Raw genomic sequence first — 21,338 nt, 5'->3', positions numbered from 1 at the left:
ATGTAACTTTCTTCCTGTCGGATTTAGAACTGCATTATACAGTTGTGTTGTATTTTTAAGGACAGATCATTGACAGTCAATTAACAAGCTTGATTGGTATGTCATATCATTCTTTTGAACTGTTAATAGTATGTTAATAACATTCTTTCCTTTGTGGTAGCCCATTTGTGGTTTCTTAGTAGCATAGCTTTTTTTTTATTCCAACCAACCTAAAATAAATCCTAAATAATAGATTATTAAGCACCTGTCTGATGCAGCTTGGGGAGATTTTTCCTGCATTGGGAGTTCACAGTGAATCCCTTTTGATATTGAAATTAAGGAGTGATAGCCTTTTTATTCAAATCATAACTTCTTTTGATGGTAGCTTGTTAAGAAATATTCAGTGAAAGTCTGACCTTATCTGGTTTCCTGTGGAACAGAACTCTGATGCTGTCTGAAGGTTCATAAATGGAATGCCAATGACAATTTGTTGTTGTCGTTTTGCTGCCTCAGCCCTCAGTTGCGGGTAGTTGATGTACAGCTCTCACTTTACCAAATAACCCTTCCAAGTAAATGATCTTCTGATTGATCTGATGGTTTCAAAGCACTGGGTACTCATTTATGGTTTGCAGTCATAGTAATTTAAGCTTGTACTGTTGCACTGAAAAATGCATCAAAGTTGACAGCCAAACTTGACGGACTGGCACAGTATCATGGGAAACCTGATATGGCAAGCAGGCTTCTTCAACAGCCATTTTTTTCAAAAGTACACAGTATTCTCCAATTGGAATTGAAAGGAACTGTCGCATAGTTGCACATCATAATAAATTTGAACGTATTGGAGATTTGAAAAACAGAGTCTTCAATACTTTAGTGTAAAAAGGCTTGAATGAGGTTTAGCCTGTAATGCTTTTGTGAATTAAAGCTGATGTAATATAGTTTCCTTCATCAGATTGAAAGTATGGTATTAAACTGCAGTAAAATGACAGAGTCTTTCTCTTTGTTTGAAGATTAATTTAGTTCTTGGCATTTCTTGTTCAGATTAGATTTCAATCTATTTTGGAGATCAGTGAAGTCTCATTCTATACCCTGAAATTGTTTTCTTTTGTATAACAGGGATAATCTTTAACTTGCTAAATTAAGTTTTGTATTTTCAAAGTTTATTTCCAAGTTTTTTGCACTGATAATATACTCATGAATCTCGGCTATTGTATAGGTTATTGTTTTCATCTAAGTAAGTTATTTGCATGTTAACTGAGCTGTTACTTTTGTTTTGAAAGTTGATTTAAGGTACCAAAAAAACTGCAGGAAATAAAGATTCCTGAGAACTGTTTTCCTAACAATAATTGGTCATCATTCATGTTAAAAGATGTTACCTTTCCTTGAATATTCTGAAACTTCATTAATAACAACTTCACTTGAAGTGAGGGTTTCAGCTTTGTGCATTATAGGTTCTGTTTGAGCTTGAGAGAGAGGGAAAGAGTCCAAATTTGTCACTTTACTTATGTTTTGTAGTTTCAGCAGACAATTGTCACAGCACGCATCCTGCAAAAATATTCAGTAATGCAAGTCACCACATGGACTGTAGCAGTTCAAGAAGGTAGCTCAGCACCATCTTCTCAACAGCAGTGAGGAATGCACAGAACTTCATATCCATAAAAGAATTTTAAAAAGTTAAGATCAATATAATGTTGAATTGTCAGCCAGGTTTGAATTAGCAGAGTGCAAATTAGTTGTTAAGTCTGCCTGTCCAAAGTTGGAGCAGCTCATATATCAACAAGACACCATTTGGTATGTAACATAATCGTTGCAAATTGAAGCAAATGCAGACTGATGAATTGCTTGTTGGGTGGATCTGTATTTATGGCTTCTTAGAACCTTCCACCAATATACGGTAAACACCACCTTGAATTTCCTAATGCCTTTCTCTAGAGTCAGAATTGGAAGCCAGACAATGTCCAAAAGTGATCTGAGGGTTATATCTAGCTGTGACATTCTTTTTGTTTCAAAAAACGTCTTCAGACTAGTTCCGGTATCTATTGAAATCTGTGATTAATGATTTTTTTCGAAGAAGTTCCTAATTTTAAAAGAACTTAAATTTTATTCCAATGAATTTTCGTTCAATGGGATATAGCCCCCTTTCCATTCTTAAGTCAATGATTCAGTGCTCATTATTGTTTCATGGGTGCCTGTCTTCATCAGATCTCTTTGCAATTGGCCATAAACCTCAGTAATCTGCCTTATAACAATGTTGTATTGTGGGAGAACATAACGTGCGCGTCCCTTTATAGCTATTGCTGTCGAAGCTAATTGTAGTGTCCTCTGCCTCCAGCTGATATCAGCCAATTCACCACAGACTTCGGGCTCAAATCTGGGAGCATCTTGTTGTTTGCAATAAGTAATCAGTAGGAGTGACTTCTCTCAGCCAAGTCATGAATTTAGAGTCATAGAATCATACATTTCTCTCTGCGTATAATAAATTTCACTGAAACATATTCATGCAACATTGTTAAAAGTTCTCAAAGTATTTCTGCATCTTATATTTAGTTTATCATTGCCAATGAAAGGTCTGAAAGATATATCAAAGCTGTATGTGCCTATTACACCATAGTGTTCTTTCATCTTACTTGTCATTAAAGAGAGTGTGAAGGTGTATCCTCAGTTCATGTACACCTCACACTTGTGACTAAATTTATTTAGGTAAATTGGAAAGCTTACAGTAACTGATTGATGGTTAAGATCAATTAATGCATTGACAAATGTTTGCCAACTTACTTTAGTGATGGTTATTTCAGACTATGTAAGGTCCTGAATATGATATTCTAGAGTTCTTTCTTTTCTGTTTGATTTGAATTATCAGTTAATGGGTTAACTGCAATGGTTCAATTTGGAAACACAAAAATGTGGAGCAGCCATATTCTAATCAACTTCACCTGTGGTCCACCACCAACTCATTAAACATGGAAAATACATCCATACAAAAATAATCACCTATGAACTCTCTTATATCATTCATAATCCTATTCAGTCAATTGCATTTTTCATTTCTGTTCCCTTACATCCTATCTTCAGGCCCAGACTTTTTTTCTGTCCTGGTCAGTTCTATTCCTGTTCCTCCATGGCTCCCATTAACCCTCAGACCTCCCAGTCCAGACTTCCGTCTGGCAAACTGAAGCTAGAAACCTGCCTTTTCCTGAGGAACTTGGGATGATTGAAGTCAAGGGAGATGGAACATTGGGGAAATTCTATATGACAAACTTCATCCACTGCTTGCAAATAACATCACACAAAAACCCCAAGACGGAAATCCCAGAATCCACGGGTAGCTTCTATTGAACACTAGAACACCAATACATTGTTGCAAAATGACTAACAAAATCTTTAGAGATCTGATTAAAGCCTGGTGCTATTCAAGTCCTTGTAAAACAACCTTTATTTTTAAAAACAGTTTCTAAGCAATTTTGAAGCTGTCATCTATTTTTTCCACAAAGAAAATTTGTAAAAAAAAGTTAATAGAAATCTGGTGGTATTGCAACTTGAAGGAAAAAAACATATTTATATAAATGGGGTTATTGTGTACAGTTCTGGTCACTGCATTATAAGAAGGATGTGGAAGCTTTGGAAAGGGTGCAGAGGAGATTTACTAGGATGTTGCCTGGTATGGAAGGAATGTCTTACAAGGAAAGGCTGAGGGCCTTGAGGCTGTTCTCGTTAAGAGAAGAAGGTTGGGAGGTGACTTAATAGAGACATACAAGATAATCAGAGGGTTAGATAGGGTGGAAAAGGAGAGCCTTTTTCCAAGAATGAGGACGGCAAACATGAGGGACACAACTTTAAAATGAGGGGAGATAGCTATAAGACAATGTCAGAGGTAGTTTCTTTACTCAGAGTAGTAAGGGTATGGAATGTTTTGCCTGCAATGGTAGTAGATTCGCCAAGTTTAAGTGCATTTCAGTCGAGATTGGACAGGCATATGGACGTACATGGAATAGTGTAAGTGGGATGGGCTTCAGATTGGTATGACAGGGCGGCGCAACATCAAGGGCTGAAGGGCCTGTACTGTGCTGTTATGTTCTATGTTCTAACAATTTTGTATGATTTCTGTTGCACTCCAAATTACTTATTTTATGGTCCCTCTAACCAATGGAATTGTGCCTCATTTTTGTCAAGTCATGTTTACCTTAATTTATTGCCTTTAATTGATCTGTCTGATGCTTTGTCAACTTATTTTCTGATGCTGAAATTTAATCTTTTCTATAAATGAGCAGCCTCACCCTCTTGGCAATGGAGCAACTGACACTTGGTACAGGTTGTATATCATATCTCCAGTTGCTTTTTCTAGCATAACATGGATTTTGTAAGCAGCCAAATTATCAAGACCTTACACACAATAGACCTATTTAATTGTTTTATTTTCAAAGTATGCTTCAGGAATATTGTATACTGTTGACAGTGTTGACTCTGGCTGAAAATTGCTCTTTACGTTTATGCCAGAGTAAAGGACTCAGCTTAGCTTAGTCTAAATGCTGGGAGCCTCACTCATGCCTTCAGTCTAAGTAATTGCCAATATAAAAGGCAACTTCCTAAAGGTAGAATGGCAGCAAGATTCTATTTGAGCTCTTCTGGAACCATATTGACGATAGGAAGTAACAACTTCAACAAAGCAGGAGGATAATTGTAAAGATATTGATAATGGAAATAAGTCCAAATTTAACTTAAGATTACTTTTGATGAAAAAAATGAAAAGAACAATGAGCACATGACACACAAAGCAAAATGTTGCAACTCCTTCACAGTTTTGGAGGGCCACAGAGAAGAACAGGAATTCAATTACCAATTCAGAAGAAAGAGGCATTTGAATTGCAGTGAGCAAAAGTCAAGTTGAGAGTTCAGCTTTAAGAAGGCTTTTATAAGTTGTAAAATAAATAATAAGTTCAAAAATGTTTGATGAAAATTCCAGAGGTCTGAATCATTGTAAAGATCTCTGATGGAATTTGTAAATGGATGCAATTGTTCAAGTTGGAACATGAAGAAAGGGTATAGGACATAGGTGAGAAGGATTTACACACATGCTAGTGTGACTTTGCATGATAAGATGAGTTAGTGTATATCACATGGCGTTTGAGAATCTGGTGGTGAGAGTGTTGGAAAAGGTAAAACTTGAAAGCAGTGAAGAGTTTCACAGAGGTGTTGGTCAGGAGACCAGAAATAGGTGGTGGGTTTTTTTTAAACATGTATTGACCTTCTTGTAGTTTTCTTAATGCATTCTGCGATTATAAGGTAATCAAGGAAGACAGTGGCCAAGTGGACTGTTAATCCAGAAACCCAGGTCATGTTCTGGAAACCCAGGTTTGAATCCTACCATGGCAGATAGTGGAATTTGAATTCAATGAACATCTGGAATTAAGAGTTTAATGATGACCATGAATTCATTGTTAATTGTTGGAGAAATCCCATCTGGTCATTTAGGAAGGAAACTGCCATCCTTACCTGATCTAGCCTACGTGTGACTCCAGACCCACAGCAATGTGGTTGACTCTTAACTGCCCTCTGGGCAATTAGAGACAGGCAATAAAAGGTGGCCTAGCCAGTAATGCCTTCATCCCGTGAATGAATAAGAAAAAAGTCAAAGGAAAATATATTGCTTTCATGTGAATTAACAAGAACGAATACATAATTATTGAGGGAAAATAATTTTTAGAGGGTAGTGGCATTTACTTTGAAGGCTTTTACTAACATGAAATGGTAAACCATTGACTTGTGCGGTTAGATTTGTTCCCCAAATAGTTATTTGCTGTTCATAACTGTTAATTGCACTTAGAAGAAGTCCTATTTAATGACGTCCTAAACAATTTTTCTATTAAAGAAGATAACAAATCAACTTAATTTGCAAATGTTCTTTCATTGTAAACCTCTGATTTGTCAAACTATATTTCTCAGATTATTTATTATATGATGTTTACAGTGCACTTATATTTAATTTTCCCTTATCTTCTATTTGCCAGAAATTTTGTGGCAGAAATTTCTCATTAACATTTTGTTTGGTCATTTGTGGCAAATTAATATGGTGTTGGCCAAATATGGAAGAGAAAACAATATCCAATAATTTCTCAAATGTTTTGAATACAAGACATTCAACCATAATTTGGATATTCCTGCCAACAGTTAAATATTTAAACACTAATTTACAGAGTTTTTAAATCTATGTGTAACATTGATATTATTATGTAATAATTTACATTAAGTGCATTTGGACCACTCAGTAACTTAAAAAAATGTTTTACTATCACTGTGTCCAATACTGCTTTTCACTTGTTATGGTTCTTTGAATGAATTGTGTGTTAGTTTTTCTTCTCAACATTTTTCATCCAAATTTTGTTCTTCCTTCTGGTGTGGCATTTAGCCAGTCTTTCTACCTTCTTTATTTCTGCTTTACCAGGCTACACCAAGCTCATGTTGTTTGGCCTGGCAGTTACAGAAAATCGTAATGTCTATTTTCAAATGTTTAATGTGGCAAGTGATGCCACTGTCGTAGTGGTTTGTATCCATCAGTAAGGACTGGCACAGCACTCTGTAGAGGACAGTAGTGTCTCTGACAAAAAAATTTTTAAATTTCTACGATTAACTATGCATATCTGTACTCTCAGCTTTCCTTCATGATAGAAATTATGTGCAGGGTTATGGGGAATTGACAGGTGATTGGCAATAGAACTGGTACAGGCATGATGGGCCAAATGGCTTCCTCCTGCACCATATCAATTCTTTGATTGTCATTATTTGAAACTTTAAGATGGTTTCCCTCATTGCTATCCTTACCACATCAACCACAGCTATTTACTGATTTACTAATAGATTGACTAATAAGATTACTCACCTCCTCATCCCACCTACATTGTCCACCAATCCCCCACAAATCGCCCACCAATTTCCACCCCCCCCCCCCCCACCTCCACCACCTCTGGCTTTCCCATTCTCCATTAGTGTACCTTTCTTTACCCAAATTACTTGTGGAACTTGAATATTTCTGAAAAGAGGTTTTTCTTTTTATCTTGCAGTCCTCAGGATCAATACAAGAATGCCAAATTATTATGCTCATTTGAAAAGTTGTATTCTTGCATTTCTATCTTCTCTGAAATATTCAAATAACTTCATTGGTTTGTGTATAGAATAAGTATCATCCCTGAAAGCAGCAAATTGCTTTTGAAATTTTTAAGTCTTTCAATTTTTCTTTCTGAACTTTTCCTCCCTCTTGATCCAATCTTTCCTCCTCTTTATTTCCTTCTCTGAACTTAATTTGACTCTATTTCACCCTATTTCCATCTCCATTGCTTTTCTGTTTCCTTCTCCATCCTTAAGTCTCATTGATTAAGGAGATAGACTGTTGGTCCTGTCATTCATCAAGGTCCCAGATGGCCCATTGACCTCGCTGTGCTGTTATCAGCTCTCACTTCCAGCAATAAGAAACCCTATTGTCAGTAAAGACCAGGATTTGAATTCAGGTTTTCAGTTTTATGATCCAGTGTCTATACAGCTATAGCTACTCAGCTCTTCATGCAAATAGGTACACAATACAAAATGGGACATAGACTTAATACCAATTATGAATCCCTGATTATTCATTTTTTATAATGTAATTGGTTAAAATGGATAAAGAGACACCCTGATTGATTTGTATAAATAGCAAACATTTCAACATTGAAAGCAAAATGCTTAGCTTAATCAAACAATTTTCTGAATGCTGAGTGGATGAAGGCTTTTGCAAATTGAGACTTTTTAATGAAAAACATGATCTGATTTTCACAAGCTTCAACTGAAACAGCCTAATTAAAACCATATTACCCAAGAGCTGCAGAAACTAGTTGCTTGATTATACTAATTATTAATTTCTGAAATTGAAGCTGTTGAATGAAGATAATTTTAGTTTGCATTTCATTTACTAAAATTAGTCTTGTGCGCGAAACACTGACATTCAGGATTTATTCAATATGTGGCTCTCAGGCTTTATGTGGGGCAGACAGTGTTCCCTTATTCACATCTTTTGTGAATTGTAATTCTGATCACTGTTTATTCTTTTCTGATTGCATTTATGGCAGAGGAAAAATTAAAATAAATGGTCATATTTGCAACAATTAAGACACTAATTGAACCTGAAGAGCTGAGATTATTTACCAGTGAGGCTACAAATTTAACATCTCTAATCTTGTTATGAAAAGATTTTCTGTCTGTGTGTGTGTCAGTATGGGTTCTTAGCCTGAGGTTCTAATTGATCCAGCCATTGAGGTCTACCCTAAGGTCATAAGGTCACATGGCTTTCCAAAAGCCAGCAATTAGCACATTGTCACTTGTGGTTATTTACATTGGCAGCATCTTGTAAGCAAGTATTTGACTGGCAAGTCAGCAGGTCAATGGGTCTTATCTGAACCTGTGACCTATTGGGATAGCAGGGATAACTGGAACAGCTTGCAGCATTAATAAGATAAGTTTTGATACATTACAGATTAAACATACCCTTCAAAACAGCAAGTATTTAACATGTCATCCTGGAAGAGATCACTTTTTCTGAAATGCCAGCCAATAAACTTCTGTTAAAAATGTCTAGAATAGCCACTGCCACAAGATAGTGTGTCGTTTGGATGTGATTTGTATCATTGTGCTTTCCCTGTGCAGAATTCTGTTTTGGAAATAGCATCAAGTTTCAGAATTACAGAAAGTCATAGGGGATCTCTTTCTATGCTCAAGTCAAGTTACTGAAATCTGGGGTTTATTTTTGAAGTTTTTCATGGAGGTTACTTGCAGTATGAATGTTGAGGAAATAAAGATGAGAGGAGAACTAGGATGGAGAGAGGACAAAGAAGTCATATGATAGAAGAAGGGTGTCAGAAGGGAAAACTATGATGTACATTTTAGATGTTTGCACAGAGAAGCTAAATATGTGGATAACACATTGAGCATTTAATTATTTCACTGTAGACAGAACCTACTTTCATGCCCTATGTCATTTATTTCAAAATCATGTATTTATACTATCGATGGTAGCTTCCATGACAGAATTTGCAGTCAGTAAATATACAATCACTGCCCACGACATGTTATCCTTCTTAGCATCTTTAGTAGCGCAAACCTCTACTTAACGCTTCTCAAAGCTCAATTCAGTTTTTAAAAAGAACAGTGGTTCACATCAGAAGACAAGGAGACTATTTAGAGAGGTCTGTGTTACTAAAACAGCTAATAGCGAGAGCTGATTGGCAGCAGCAATATGTCTTTAATTGCAGCCGATTAAGATTTTCAGACCTATTTCTGAAAATATTCCATGATACAAACACACTTCTGGGTCTTAAATTAGATGTAGCAAAAGATTATTGTGTGTGATAGAAGGCAAAAAATAAAGTTTGAGGAGGACTTAATGATACATAGTAAGGAAGAACAGGGATTTAACAGCAAATTGTTTTATTGAAAACTATTTCTGCATCACAAAAATCTAAGTACTACAGATAATGAAAATCTCAAAAAATAATGTAAACAATGTTCTAGGTATAAACCACTACTAACAGGATGCTTCCATAAAGCCAAAAAGTCATCTGTCCACCACACAAATGATTAATGTTGTTTATAGGTTTCAATACCAGTGTAATGCTATGATTACAGGCTGTACGTTCCAATGGCTGGTACACCATATCAAACAACTGTCCCTTTGACTGTCTGCAACAGGCTGCAAAACACAGAACGTGGTGCCCAACATTGTATGTAATTCTTCTTTGGACAACTAAATAATCCTGACTTTGCTAAGAATTACTGTGGAAATCAATTTAACTTTTCAGCCAGGCTTATGGTGAGATTCATTTGCACTTTTCTGAAGCTACATTTATTCACATTCAGCATCCTGTTCTTTGTAGACTAAATATGTTCAAACATTGCACTTTTTACACTGAAGAAAGTGCTGTGGATACTGCATCACCATGGCAATGCCATAACCATGCAGTGTCAGCTTGGCTGGTTCGAACTTAATTAGCTAACTAAAGCAATTGACAGTCTCTACAGCATTTCCATCCCATCCACAGTCCAACTAATCAGTACCCTTTTTTCATGCTGTGTAATTCATTGTTTTCTTTCTTTCTTGTACTTGAGTCCTGATTCATTACTCTCTGGGTGAAGAAATTTCTCCTCATCTCAGCCTTAAATCCCCATATCCTGGGGACCCTGCTATTGGAAACATCTTTCCTATATCTGTCCTGTCTCGTCCAGTTGAATTTTAGAGGTTTCTGAAAGATATCCCACACTCTTCTGAACTTCAATGAATATAATCTTAACAGATTCAACCTTTTCTGCCAGTCCCAGGAATCAATGTGATAAACCTTCGCTGCATTCCCTCTATAGCAAGAACATTGTTTCCCAGATAAGGAGGTCAAATCTGTGTACCATACTCCAGGTGCATCCCACCAAGACTCTATACAATTGCAACGAGACATCCCTAGTCCTGTACTTAAATTTTCTCACTACAAAAGCCAAAATACCATTTATCTTTTTTTACTGCTTGCTGTACCTGCATGCCTATCTTCAATGAGTCGAGTACAAGAACACCAGTTCTTTTACATACCCCTCTCTCGGCTTGTATCTATTCACATAATAATCTGCCTTCCGGATCTTGCTACCAAAGTGGATCACGTTTATCTATCTATTACCACATCTGCTTTGTATTTGGCTATTCAGTGAGTGTGTCCACATTACTTTGAAGCATCTCTACATTCTTGTCACAGCTCACCTTCTCACCCAGTTTTGTATCATCTGCAAACTTGGAGATATATTTAGTTCTCTCATCTAAATCATGAATATATTCCTCTGATTCCTGTGTTACTTTATTTGTCACTGCCTGCCATTTGGAAAAAAGATCTATTTATTCCTACTATTTGCCAACTAGTTTTTGATCCATCTCATTACAGTACATCAATTCCATGTGATTTAATTTTATATGCTAATCTCGTACATAGGACTTTGTCGAAAGCCTTCTGAAAGTCCAAATAAACCACTTCCACTGTTTCCCCTTCATCAATTCACTGGTTACATCCTCAAAGAATTCCAGTAGATTTGTCAAGTATGATTTCCCTTTTATAAATCCATGCTGACTCTGTATGATCCTGTCACTGTTTCCAAGTGCTCTGCTATTCAATCTTTTATAATGAACTCTAATGGTTTATCTACCACTGTCATTAGGCTGACTGGTCCATAATTCCCTTTTTTTCTCTTGACCTCCCTTTTCAAATCAAGGGATTACATTAGCTACCTTTCAATCTCTAAGAACTGTTTCAGAATCTAGAGAACCTTAAGATGACTATTGAATGAATCCACTAATTCTAGGGCTGCTTTGTTAAACGCTCTGGGATGTAGATTATCAGGTCCTGGGTATTTATTGGCTCTTGATCCCATAATTTCCCCAACTTCATTTCCCAATTAAAATGGATTACCTTCAATTCCTCCTCTCATTTAACTCTCTGCTCCCCAACATCTTTGGTCTGCTACTTGTGAATATGGAACCAAAGTATATAGTTAGTTCATCAGCCATTTCTTTGTTCCCCACTACAAATTCCCCTGTTTCTGCAAGAGACTGAGATTTGTCTTCACTAATCTTTTTCTCTTTCTATCCCTATTGAAACTTTTACTGTCAGATTTTAAGTTCTCTGCAAACTTACTCTTATATTTTAGTTTCCCTTTCTTAGTAATCCCTTTGTCTTCCTTTGTTGAATTCTAAACTGCTCCACTCCTCAGATCTGTTGTTCTTTCTAGCCAATTTGTATGTCTGTTCCTTGGACCTGATACCATGCCTGACTTCCCTTGTAAGCCATGGTTTAGCCTATTTTTAAAAATATTTCCTATTTTACTTCTGCGCCAGATGGAGTGGACAATTGAATGTTTGCCATTAACTTTCCACCATCGTCCTTTTAAGTAGCATTTCCCAATCTATCACAGCCAACTTGCACCTCATAGCATTGCATTTTCCTCTATTTAAATACCCTAGTCTCAGAATCAATAACATCAGTTTCAATCTTGATAAAAAATTCTATCATATTATAATAATCTACTTATGCTCCTATTTATATGGTTTTTACACAACATCCTTAAGTGTATTTATGCATTGTGATAAAGACAAGACTACACCATATGTAAATATGAATTAAGGTAAAAATAATAATTTCTTGTTAAATACTCCCCAGACACAAAAAAAAGTGGTTGATCTCTCTGAATGAGCACTTGTCCTAAAAAAAAACATGAGCTGGAACAGAGAAAAATAAAATTGTGTTTGTAAAACAAATGTACTACATCACATTTGTGTGACTGAGCTTCTGATTCAGTACATACCTGTTACATCATAATAGGTTGAAATAAGCAGTACCATTTTAATCAAATTTTTTTCCAATGGAAGCATTTCAACCTTGCATCTTTTATTATCTGTTTAATGCAGTTATATATCATTTTTTTAATATATGGGCACTTGCATTTGAACTATCCCTTCTCCCAGCTTGATATGGTAAAATTCTTAGTTCTGTGTAATTCTTTAACGATCTTTTTTGAAAATTGTGCAAATTTATCTGACTCCCAAAGAGAATGTGGAAGCATAACAGCCTGAGTTTTTACATTACAACAACAGTGAAAATGCCAAAGTCATAGTTCAAAAATGACACCAACGTCTGGCATCCATACTAGTTAAATGTGAAAATCCAGAAATTGTAGTTAGTGATTCCTGTTTTCTTCACTTAATATCCTCACAGTTGGAAATCATCTCACAATTGTTGAGTTGATTAGAATCTGTTACTATTCTCACTGTAAAAATTCTTGAAAAGGTTTCACCTTATTGAATACATTCTTATGAGTTTTTAGTGGAGTACAGAGTTCCATTTTCTGCTGAATAACTTCTGTGGCCCTGAAAGTGTAATTTTTAAATGTTGAACATGATGCGCCTCTATTTCATGATGAAAGAGAATTCTATAACTTTTAAAGCAATCATTATTTTTTGTCAAAAATGTTTAGTATTTCCCCTTCTACCATCATCCCTTGTATACGTCCCACTGTTATGCTACCTCTTGTAAAATTATTTAAAGTAAGTGATCAAAGCTGCTTGACACTTTCTGGGTTGCTGTTTGCAGAGAGCTTGGCTGAGTTAATGTGTTTGATGGTGACACTGTTTTCGGAAAGCAGAAGTATTTTAAACCTGACAGTGTGAAATTAATTTCAGGAGATGTCAAATACATGCTATGGACCTTGTTAGAACTTGGGTCAGCTTTGTTCACAATCAGCAACAAGTGTCGTCACTTTATGACTGACCACAAAAGCCAACATAACATAGGCCTCAATTTTGATACTTGCTTAAAGTCCATAAGGCTGGTAGATGCTCTTTGAGATTTAGGCTCATTCATTGGGCAAGAGGAACAGACAGTTTTGTTTGCAGCCATTCATGCTATATGTAATCTCATACCTTGCTCTTAATGCTAATTAGCAGTATCATTTTAAATTTCTTATCTCAAATTCACTCATATTTCATTGTCATAAACAAAATTTGTTTTTAAAATAAAAAGTAAGCAACTTCGCACAAACTAGTCGATATAGTTAAGCCAAGAAAGTTGCTAATGTTTAGATATAAGATACATGTCTCACTTAATTGGACTTGTATTTGAGTACAAATATACAAAGCACTTATATGCCAAAGTATGTGGGAAAGTTTTCCTTACTCACTTAATTTGAACTAATCCCCCCCCCCACACCGGCCCGTGTATTCTTCAATAGAAAATTTGATTGGAGTTGAATTAATAAAGCTACATGTTGATATACAGTACAATTGCTTAAGTGATTGTGTTTTTTTTAGCAGTTGTCATCTGGACTGTTGAACATATATCTAAAAAGCATACATTATCTAATCCTTTAGGATCTGCACTATGGTTAATATACACATAGTTTTAATATAATTTGTTGGCTCTATTTAGGATTTTGAAATAGCTCATTCCTTATAGAGATCAACACATTGTTAATGGCTTTTATTTATCCTCTTAGGTTGGAAATGAGATATTTTGTGCTGGTCAGATTGGATTGATTCCATGCACCATGCAGCTTATCAAAGGAGGTGTCAAATCTGAGGCTGTACTTTCGCTGAGCCATGTCCAAAAAGTTCTAGCAGCTATGCAAAGTGGAACACATCTAAATCATGTCTTGCTGGCAAACTGTTATGTCTCAGACAAGAAATACATCTCCATTATTGAAAAGATCTGGCTAAAAAACATAAAGGAACACACACAAGAGGTAAGTAATAGTATCCAGTGAGTTATTGCATTTGCTTCATCGTCCATTCAAGATTTTGAAAATGCTTAAGCTGAATTACATTTCGTAATAATTAAGCCAAGTCTAACTTAAGTTAGAAAAACACATTTACCTATTTAACTATATTATTAATTATGTATCCATTTATAGTCCATCAATTTTTTTTGCTAAATATAGCTTACATGTTTGTCAAAATGTACCCAACATGAACTCAGGCCAGTATCTCAAAGATTGAGCTACTTTGCTGTAAATGTTCAAATGTAACATATATTTGTATGTAACACACAATGATTGTCCTTTAAGAAAAATACTTCAGAGAGAGATGAGCCAGGGACCTGACAAATGGTTACAATGCTTTAGACAATGAACATTTTTATGTCCTAAAAATGTGGTATATGTTGCAATTTGAGAATTTTGATCCAATTTGCCTCATAAAGCAGCAGTTGCCAAAGGGGAGCATGATAAGTGTCTTTTAATACTTTTGATTGTTGAAAAAAATTTGGTATTGTTTGTAGTCATATTGGAAAGCATGAAATATTGGTCACAGCTAGTTTCTTAAGTGCTCACCTTTCCTGGTCTTCATAATCTTTTTCCTGTGACTTTCCTCCTCTTACTTTACCCTTCTTCAACCAAAGGTATTTCATGGTTAGCATAGATGTTGGTTCCAACTAACCGGTTTGATTTCTTTCCTTACCCCAATATAACACACAGTGCATCTCACAATATTGGCATATAACCACCCAGGGTGTACGATTTTTTCCTCTCTCGTGCTAACTGGGTTTTAAAAGAACGTTCAAGGCTAGGAAGCTAGTTTAAATCTTGAGCACTAAAGTCTAATATTCTACAATAAATGGGATGCCTCAGGGTAATTTTTAAAGGCATTCAACATGTAGGCTACAAATCTAAATCACTGCTCATCTGCTAATTTGGAAGCTAACTTTAAGATTGATCTATGCTAGCAAATCACTGAAAATAATCAGCACCACCATGCACTGAGTCTGCCTCGCCATTCAGTATGATCATAGCTGATTGAATACTGCAATGCCTTTTTCCTACCCCACCTAATGAAAAATCAGTCAGTCAGTCTCTACTTTAATCATATTCAAAGACTGAACTTACACAGCCCTTTGAGGTAAAGAATTCCAAAGGTTCACAAGTTTCTGTGGAATTAATTTCCCTTCATCTCAGACCTAAGTGGTGTGCTGTTTATTTTTAAATTGTGGCCCTTGATTCTCGGCTCCCAAGCAGGAGAAACATCTTATCTGCATCTACCCTGTCTACTTGTTTAAGTATTTTGTGAATTTCAGTGAGGTCACCTGTCATTCTTCAAAATTCTAGAGAATACAAACCTGGTGTATCCAATCTATCCCACAGGACACTACTGCCATTCCAGGAACCAGTCTGGTGAACCTTCATTGTACCCTTTTTATTGAAATTATATCTTTCCTGAGATAAAGAGATCAAGACTATACACAATACTCCAGACATGGTTGAATCAAGCTTCTATACAATCAAAGCAAGACTTCTACGCCTGTCCTCAAATCTTCTTGCAATAAAGACTAATATTCCATTAGCCTTCCTAATAGCTTGCGATGCCTGCAAATTAACCCTAGTGACTTATCAAGAAGGACACCACGATCATATGAAGAATACTATAACTGTTTTGTAACCCAAAAATTCAAGATGGCATGTGGAGCAGTATTCTAGGTAAAATTTTACATGTGCGTTTTATACCACACAGGCAAGCTGAGAGTGAATTAAACCCTACTTTGCTCCAGTTTGAGGAGTCAATTGATATATGTTCCAAATCAGGAACTTTCCTTCTGAAGTTGAAATGAGCACAAAAGCATAAAGTCAATCGAGTGATAATTGACCTTTCAGCTAATTAGGATGGACTTGCACTTTAAAGACTCAATCATTATTTCCCAATTAACAATACTTTTCAAAATCAATGAATCTCAAACAAAAGTAATCAATCCTAATCCTTGTGAAACACACAGCTCACCTACCGTCATCACTCACTGAAACTTGCCTGGAAACTAAAATGGGGGATGAAATACACTGGCAAAGCAGCATGCATGCAGTGGAATCTCTTTTCATAGTCTTGTATATATTCCAAAAATAAAATGCATTTTGTTTTGCAATTATGAAAATAACTTGCCCTATCCAAACTCTCAAAATTTCAAGTGAAATGCCTTATTCTAGTTAGAATCTAAAATTAATAGTTTATTTACCTATATTATTGTAGCATTTCACAGACCTTGAGTTTCTTTGGACAGACAATTCTTCTACAAAGTAAAACTTGCTGTGAACCGTGCCTGTTTCTGATACCGTGCAGCCCTCTTGTGTTGCTTAAAAGCATCTATTCTATTTTGTAATTTAGCTTGTCAGCTTTTGACCATTTGGTTAAACAAAACAAAAAAACTTCTGATAAGAAATGGCTATGTGTTTAGGCAAAACTTAAGTCACCTTTGAGGCTATTTGGATCTGCAAAAAATGTTTAAATTATTTGATAATGATTCACTCTTTTAAGAAGTTATTGAAGTTATCTGCAAAAAATGTTTAAATTATTTGATAATGATTCACCCTTTTAAGAAGTTATTGATCATGACAGCATGTTGAGACTGAAGACTGATCTCTGTTCCAATGTCCAGGTCCCAGTAATACACCCAGGCAACAAGATCCATATACAATTATGTCAGAACATGATGAAACAGACGTTGTAAACTATGACTAATATGCCACCATGATTGAGCTTTTCCAGGCAAAAATTCAGTCATGCTATTTTAAACAGCATTGGAGACATCATTAAAATTATGCAGAGAAAGCAATTACTTTTCAAAAATTAAACATGCATGATTTACTTGTGCCTGTTGCCTCCGATACAAAAAGCAAACAAAAGTGCTGTTTCCTCATTTACATGGTTACAGCATGTAGCCAGCTTTACATGGGCTGTTGAGTGGCTGGTTGCTTAACCAGGGAACTCAAAATGTTGAGAGGTGTACATGAATTCAAGCTCTTTTGTGATACTTAAAGCTAGTTTGGACCTCTGAAAGGAAAAATGTAATTGGCTACAGTGGATGTTAGAAATGGCTAGAAGGAGCCTGGCCTCCATGAAAAATGGCTAGGTGATTATGTGGATGACAAGACTTTCCAATGAAATACTAACACGCTGGTGTGCAAGATGGCCATGGAGAGAGACAGGTCCTATAGAGAGGATGAAAGGCTCTCCAGACTGACACTGTGAAGGCAGTAGGGGCAGAAAGTCATCTTTGCTCACAGTTTGGCCCAGACAAAATGCCACAAGATTCTGTATGAAAATCTGAGATGTATGCGTGACCCAGATTGCCTTCTATGTACCTGTATGATAGTGACAGGAAACCTGGTCAGATAACTCAGTTGGCTAGATAACTAGGTTGTAATGCAGTATGACACCAATGGCGCTGGTTCAGTCCAGGTTCTGGCTATCGGAGCTCATTGAAGCCTGGCTCCTCACTTTACAATGATTGCAGAGTGGTTTAATCAAATTACATAATCAATTTTCTCATTTTCTTTTTCTCTCTTTCTCATGAATGAAGAGGGATGCCAGTGCTCCTTTTTTAGATTATGGCTAAATTATTTGTAAATTACTACCTTGTAACCTGAACTAGATACTTATATGTTTTGCACACATACATTTCAATCTCTATGGACAGACCAAACAGGTAGTCAATCAGACCAAAGCTGATATTATTTGATAAGCCTGCTCATTGTACATTTTTAATGAACTTCAAATAGTAGTTCTAATCAAGGTGGTCTGACTTAGTATTATGAGTGCAATTTGTCAGTGTATAATTAAACAAGATAAAGCTTATTCTTTATTTCCATGCTTTTACATGACATAAGTTGACTGAAAGGAAGTCGCTGCTTACTGCCCTCATTTCATTTCTAACCTCCTAAGTCTTACCCTCCTCTGGGCTTGATGGCCTTACACTTTACTGTTTCAAAAGCCTGATCTACTGCTTGTGTCTCTGTCTCTGTATTTCATCTTCTTTTCACAGCTAGGAAAGGATTAAAAGCTTTGCAATTCAGTGCTTTTGAATCTTTTCCCTTGACTACTAAGACAGGTTAACAAATTGCATATTGCTTACAGTCTATTGGGAAAGCAGCCTAGAAGCTGGCTTACTAGCTTCTTAACTGCCTGCCATTTTGGAGCTATTATTTTAAACCTGTGTGAATATCCTGATCTACAATAAGTCCTTGCTTTAAGTTGACCTGCTTTAAATCATTGCTTTTAACATTGAGTGGTTTTTATGGCTGGAAGTCTCGAGTTATGTCTTCAGTTTTGATTTGACATTGTTTTTGGTTGTTGTCATTTGTCAATGCTCTGCATATTTCAGGTCATTATTTTTGCAATGACATTTTGCATCATTTCATGTCACCATTTCACACTGGTTTGACATCGGGTCCCGTGAACTGACTGACATTACTATGATCGAATATGAGAAGAGGTATTCGATTGTACCAAAAAAACACTCAGGTTTTGATCTAAAACTCTGAAGCAAATTTTTCCAAGATAAATATCCAAGTAAACAAATATCTTATTGAAATAAGAATTAGAAGTATGGATTGCTCAGTTCTATCTAACAAAGATCCAGGAAAATGGTTTTAATTTTGGAGTTCAGGTTGTACCTGCTGTGGAACCTTAGGCTCTGCCTCTGAGGCAGAGAGGCCATTTTAAAGTCTTTGAGAGAGAGAGAGAGAGATACAACATTTGTTATTGTGTAGTACGTGGATAAAATTAACTACATATCTCAGGGCTTCAATGGGTGAAAGTACAGGTGCAGTCTTTAACGTGTAAAGGCCTGACTGCAATTTTGTGATTAATTTTGGAGTCTATTGTGTTCAGCACATAAGCCAGAGAGGCCATTTTGAAGCCAGTGGGAGAGCATCAAGGTGCAAATCAGTTAAAGCCACCTCATGTGAAACACTCTGAAGAGGTTCGATATTGTCACACAGGCATAGGAGATGGTTTGTTCAAAAAGGCACCAAATACAGAAACCTCAGCGAGTATGAGCAGAGGTGAAGACAAGCCGACGGAGAGAGTGCAGAATTTCTTGTACAACTCATTTAAGTGGCTGTCCAAAGAACACCTACCTCACCTATGGCAGAGTCTGCAGATCTTAGCAGCATTTCAGAACCTATCGACCAGTGTGGAAGCAAATCATTCTTGAACTCTAGGAAGAAATACAGACTAATCAAAATTAAATGTATGTGTTACTTTTCTATTTAATGAATTATTTTAGAATTTTGCAATCTTCTGAAAATTCATCTTTCCTAAGTTACTGGAAGTACACTGGAGTGTTATAGAGATTTTTGTCATGAATTCTTGGAATTACCAAAGAATGTTGCTGCATCCTTACAATGGGATGGGAGTGAGGGCAGCAGAACGGTGGCCTGTCCACACAAAGATTGCACCGGGCATGAGGGCAGCAGTGACAATGCCACTGAGGCTGCAGAGAAAGCAAATTACATGCCATGCCCTCCGCTAAATTGGAGCTGAGTTTTGTCATGCTCCTTGGCAGGAGATTCTCTGGCCTTTCAGTCAGGGTATCCAACTTCTCAGTGTGCATTCCCATTTAACATCCTTTCATATGCTACCCTTTTGAGGTACCATCTGAAACCCACGTAACATAACTCATGTGTGACCTCAGGCTCTGGTGAGCTGACAAATACTGGATTAGTGGTGCTGGAAGAGCACAGCAGTTCAGGCAGCATCCAACGAGCAGCGAAATCAACGTTTCGGGCAAAAGCCCTTCTTTTATTCCTGATGAAGGGCTTTTGCCCGAAACGTTGATTTCGCTGCTCGTTGGATGCTGCCTGAACTGCTGTGCTCTTCCAGCACCACTAATCCAGTATTTGATTTTCAGCATCTGCAGTCATTGTTTTTACTGAGCTGACAAATAATCCATTCTCTCTCTGGTCTGGCTGGAAATATCGGGATCACTCATGATCTGATGCACATTCCTCTGTACTGGCTTCTGAGGCACATGTTAAGTCAGCATTCAAGTCTGTGGCTGTGAATATCAGATCAATTGACATCCTTTCATTAGGACTATGTTGTTGCTTTCTTTCTTTCATTCTCTTGAGGTAGCTGCAGCTGGGATGATAACAGTCCGAAGGTGCTTAGAAGCAGGGACTGAGAAGGAAAGATTGGTGCAAGGGAGCAATTGGTATGGAGAGGAAAGATGAAGTCCTGTGATCACTCCACTTTCTACCGGATGCTACCTTTGCAGATGAGTCTAGAAGGAACTGAAAATGGGCATGACTGCCATTTACTTTCACAGTAGAAAGCCTCTGCTGTCAAATGTACCATCAATGCATTTTACCTCTGGCCCCATGATATAGCACACCATCTCCTCCAGAGTCTCAGGCAATAAAGTTTTGACATCTTCAGACTTTGTGAAGAAGGGTCCCTGGACTCGAAATGATAACTCTGCTTTCTGCCCACAGGTGCTGCCAGACACGTTGAGTTTTTCCAGCAATTTCTGTTTTAGTTTGCATTGAACTACACAGATGCTACTTGAGCAGCTAAACATTTTCTGTATTTATTACCTGTTTTTTCCTTCGTACCTCTTAATCAGAGGTTTTAAAAACATTTTTGGTTCATTAAGGAGCAAAATTGTCAAATTATTACATGTATCTTTTTAGTTCTGCGATTTATGTGATAGTTTATACCCTCTCTTGCAGTGGAGTATGCATATTCAAATTAATTAAGGTTGTACTTTTTAGGTAAGCATGAGTTTGCATTGTTCTGGTAATTAGGCAGAAAAGAGCAAGCAATAGTCATTCTTTTGAATTCATATTCTTTGCAGAGGGTTTTGTTATGATGCACTGCAGAAATAAATATGCAAATGATTGAAGGACACAGGCAGAAACTTGCAAACAGATCTCTGAGTAGCCAACCCCTAGTGGCCCAAAGTTACAGGCCCTCCAGTTTTTGTTCCCTTTTCACAAGGCAGTGCTTAGACTGCAGAATAACTCCCTCGGCAGCAAGTTGGCAGTGACTCATAGATGTA

At 36.7% G+C, this 21,338-nt stretch overlaps 1 protein-coding gene across 5 annotated transcripts in view; it reads left to right on the top strand.

The window, feature by feature from the left end:
- Positions 1-21,338, top strand: part of dph6 (diphthamine biosynthesis 6) — a 321,719-nt gene that overhangs the window by 212,119 nt on the left and 88,262 nt on the right. For 3 of the 5 annotated variants that reach the window (XR_011960472.1, XM_072569024.1, XM_072569026.1), the window contains exon 13: positions 14,017-14,262. The exons of 1 other annotated variant lie outside the window; for it this stretch is intronic. Coding sequence is in view for 2 of the 4 variants with exons in the window: in XM_072569024.1 (XP_072425125.1) it covers positions 14,017-14,262 (246 nt within the window). In the remaining 2 variants the exon portion in view is untranslated. Of the gene's footprint in view, positions 1-14,016; positions 14,263-21,338 lie in introns of those variants that run through there. One more of the 5 variants, XM_072569027.1, reaches the window with a different exon arrangement.

This window comes from Chiloscyllium punctatum, chromosome 4 (genome assembly GCF_047496795.1).
Source record: "Chiloscyllium punctatum isolate Juve2018m chromosome 4, sChiPun1.3, whole genome shotgun sequence".
NCBI classification, from domain to species: domain Eukaryota; kingdom Metazoa; phylum Chordata; class Chondrichthyes; order Orectolobiformes; family Hemiscylliidae; genus Chiloscyllium; species Chiloscyllium punctatum.
The sequence above is the reverse complement of the archived record's forward strand: the minus strand, read 5'-3'. Positions and strand labels throughout refer to the sequence as shown.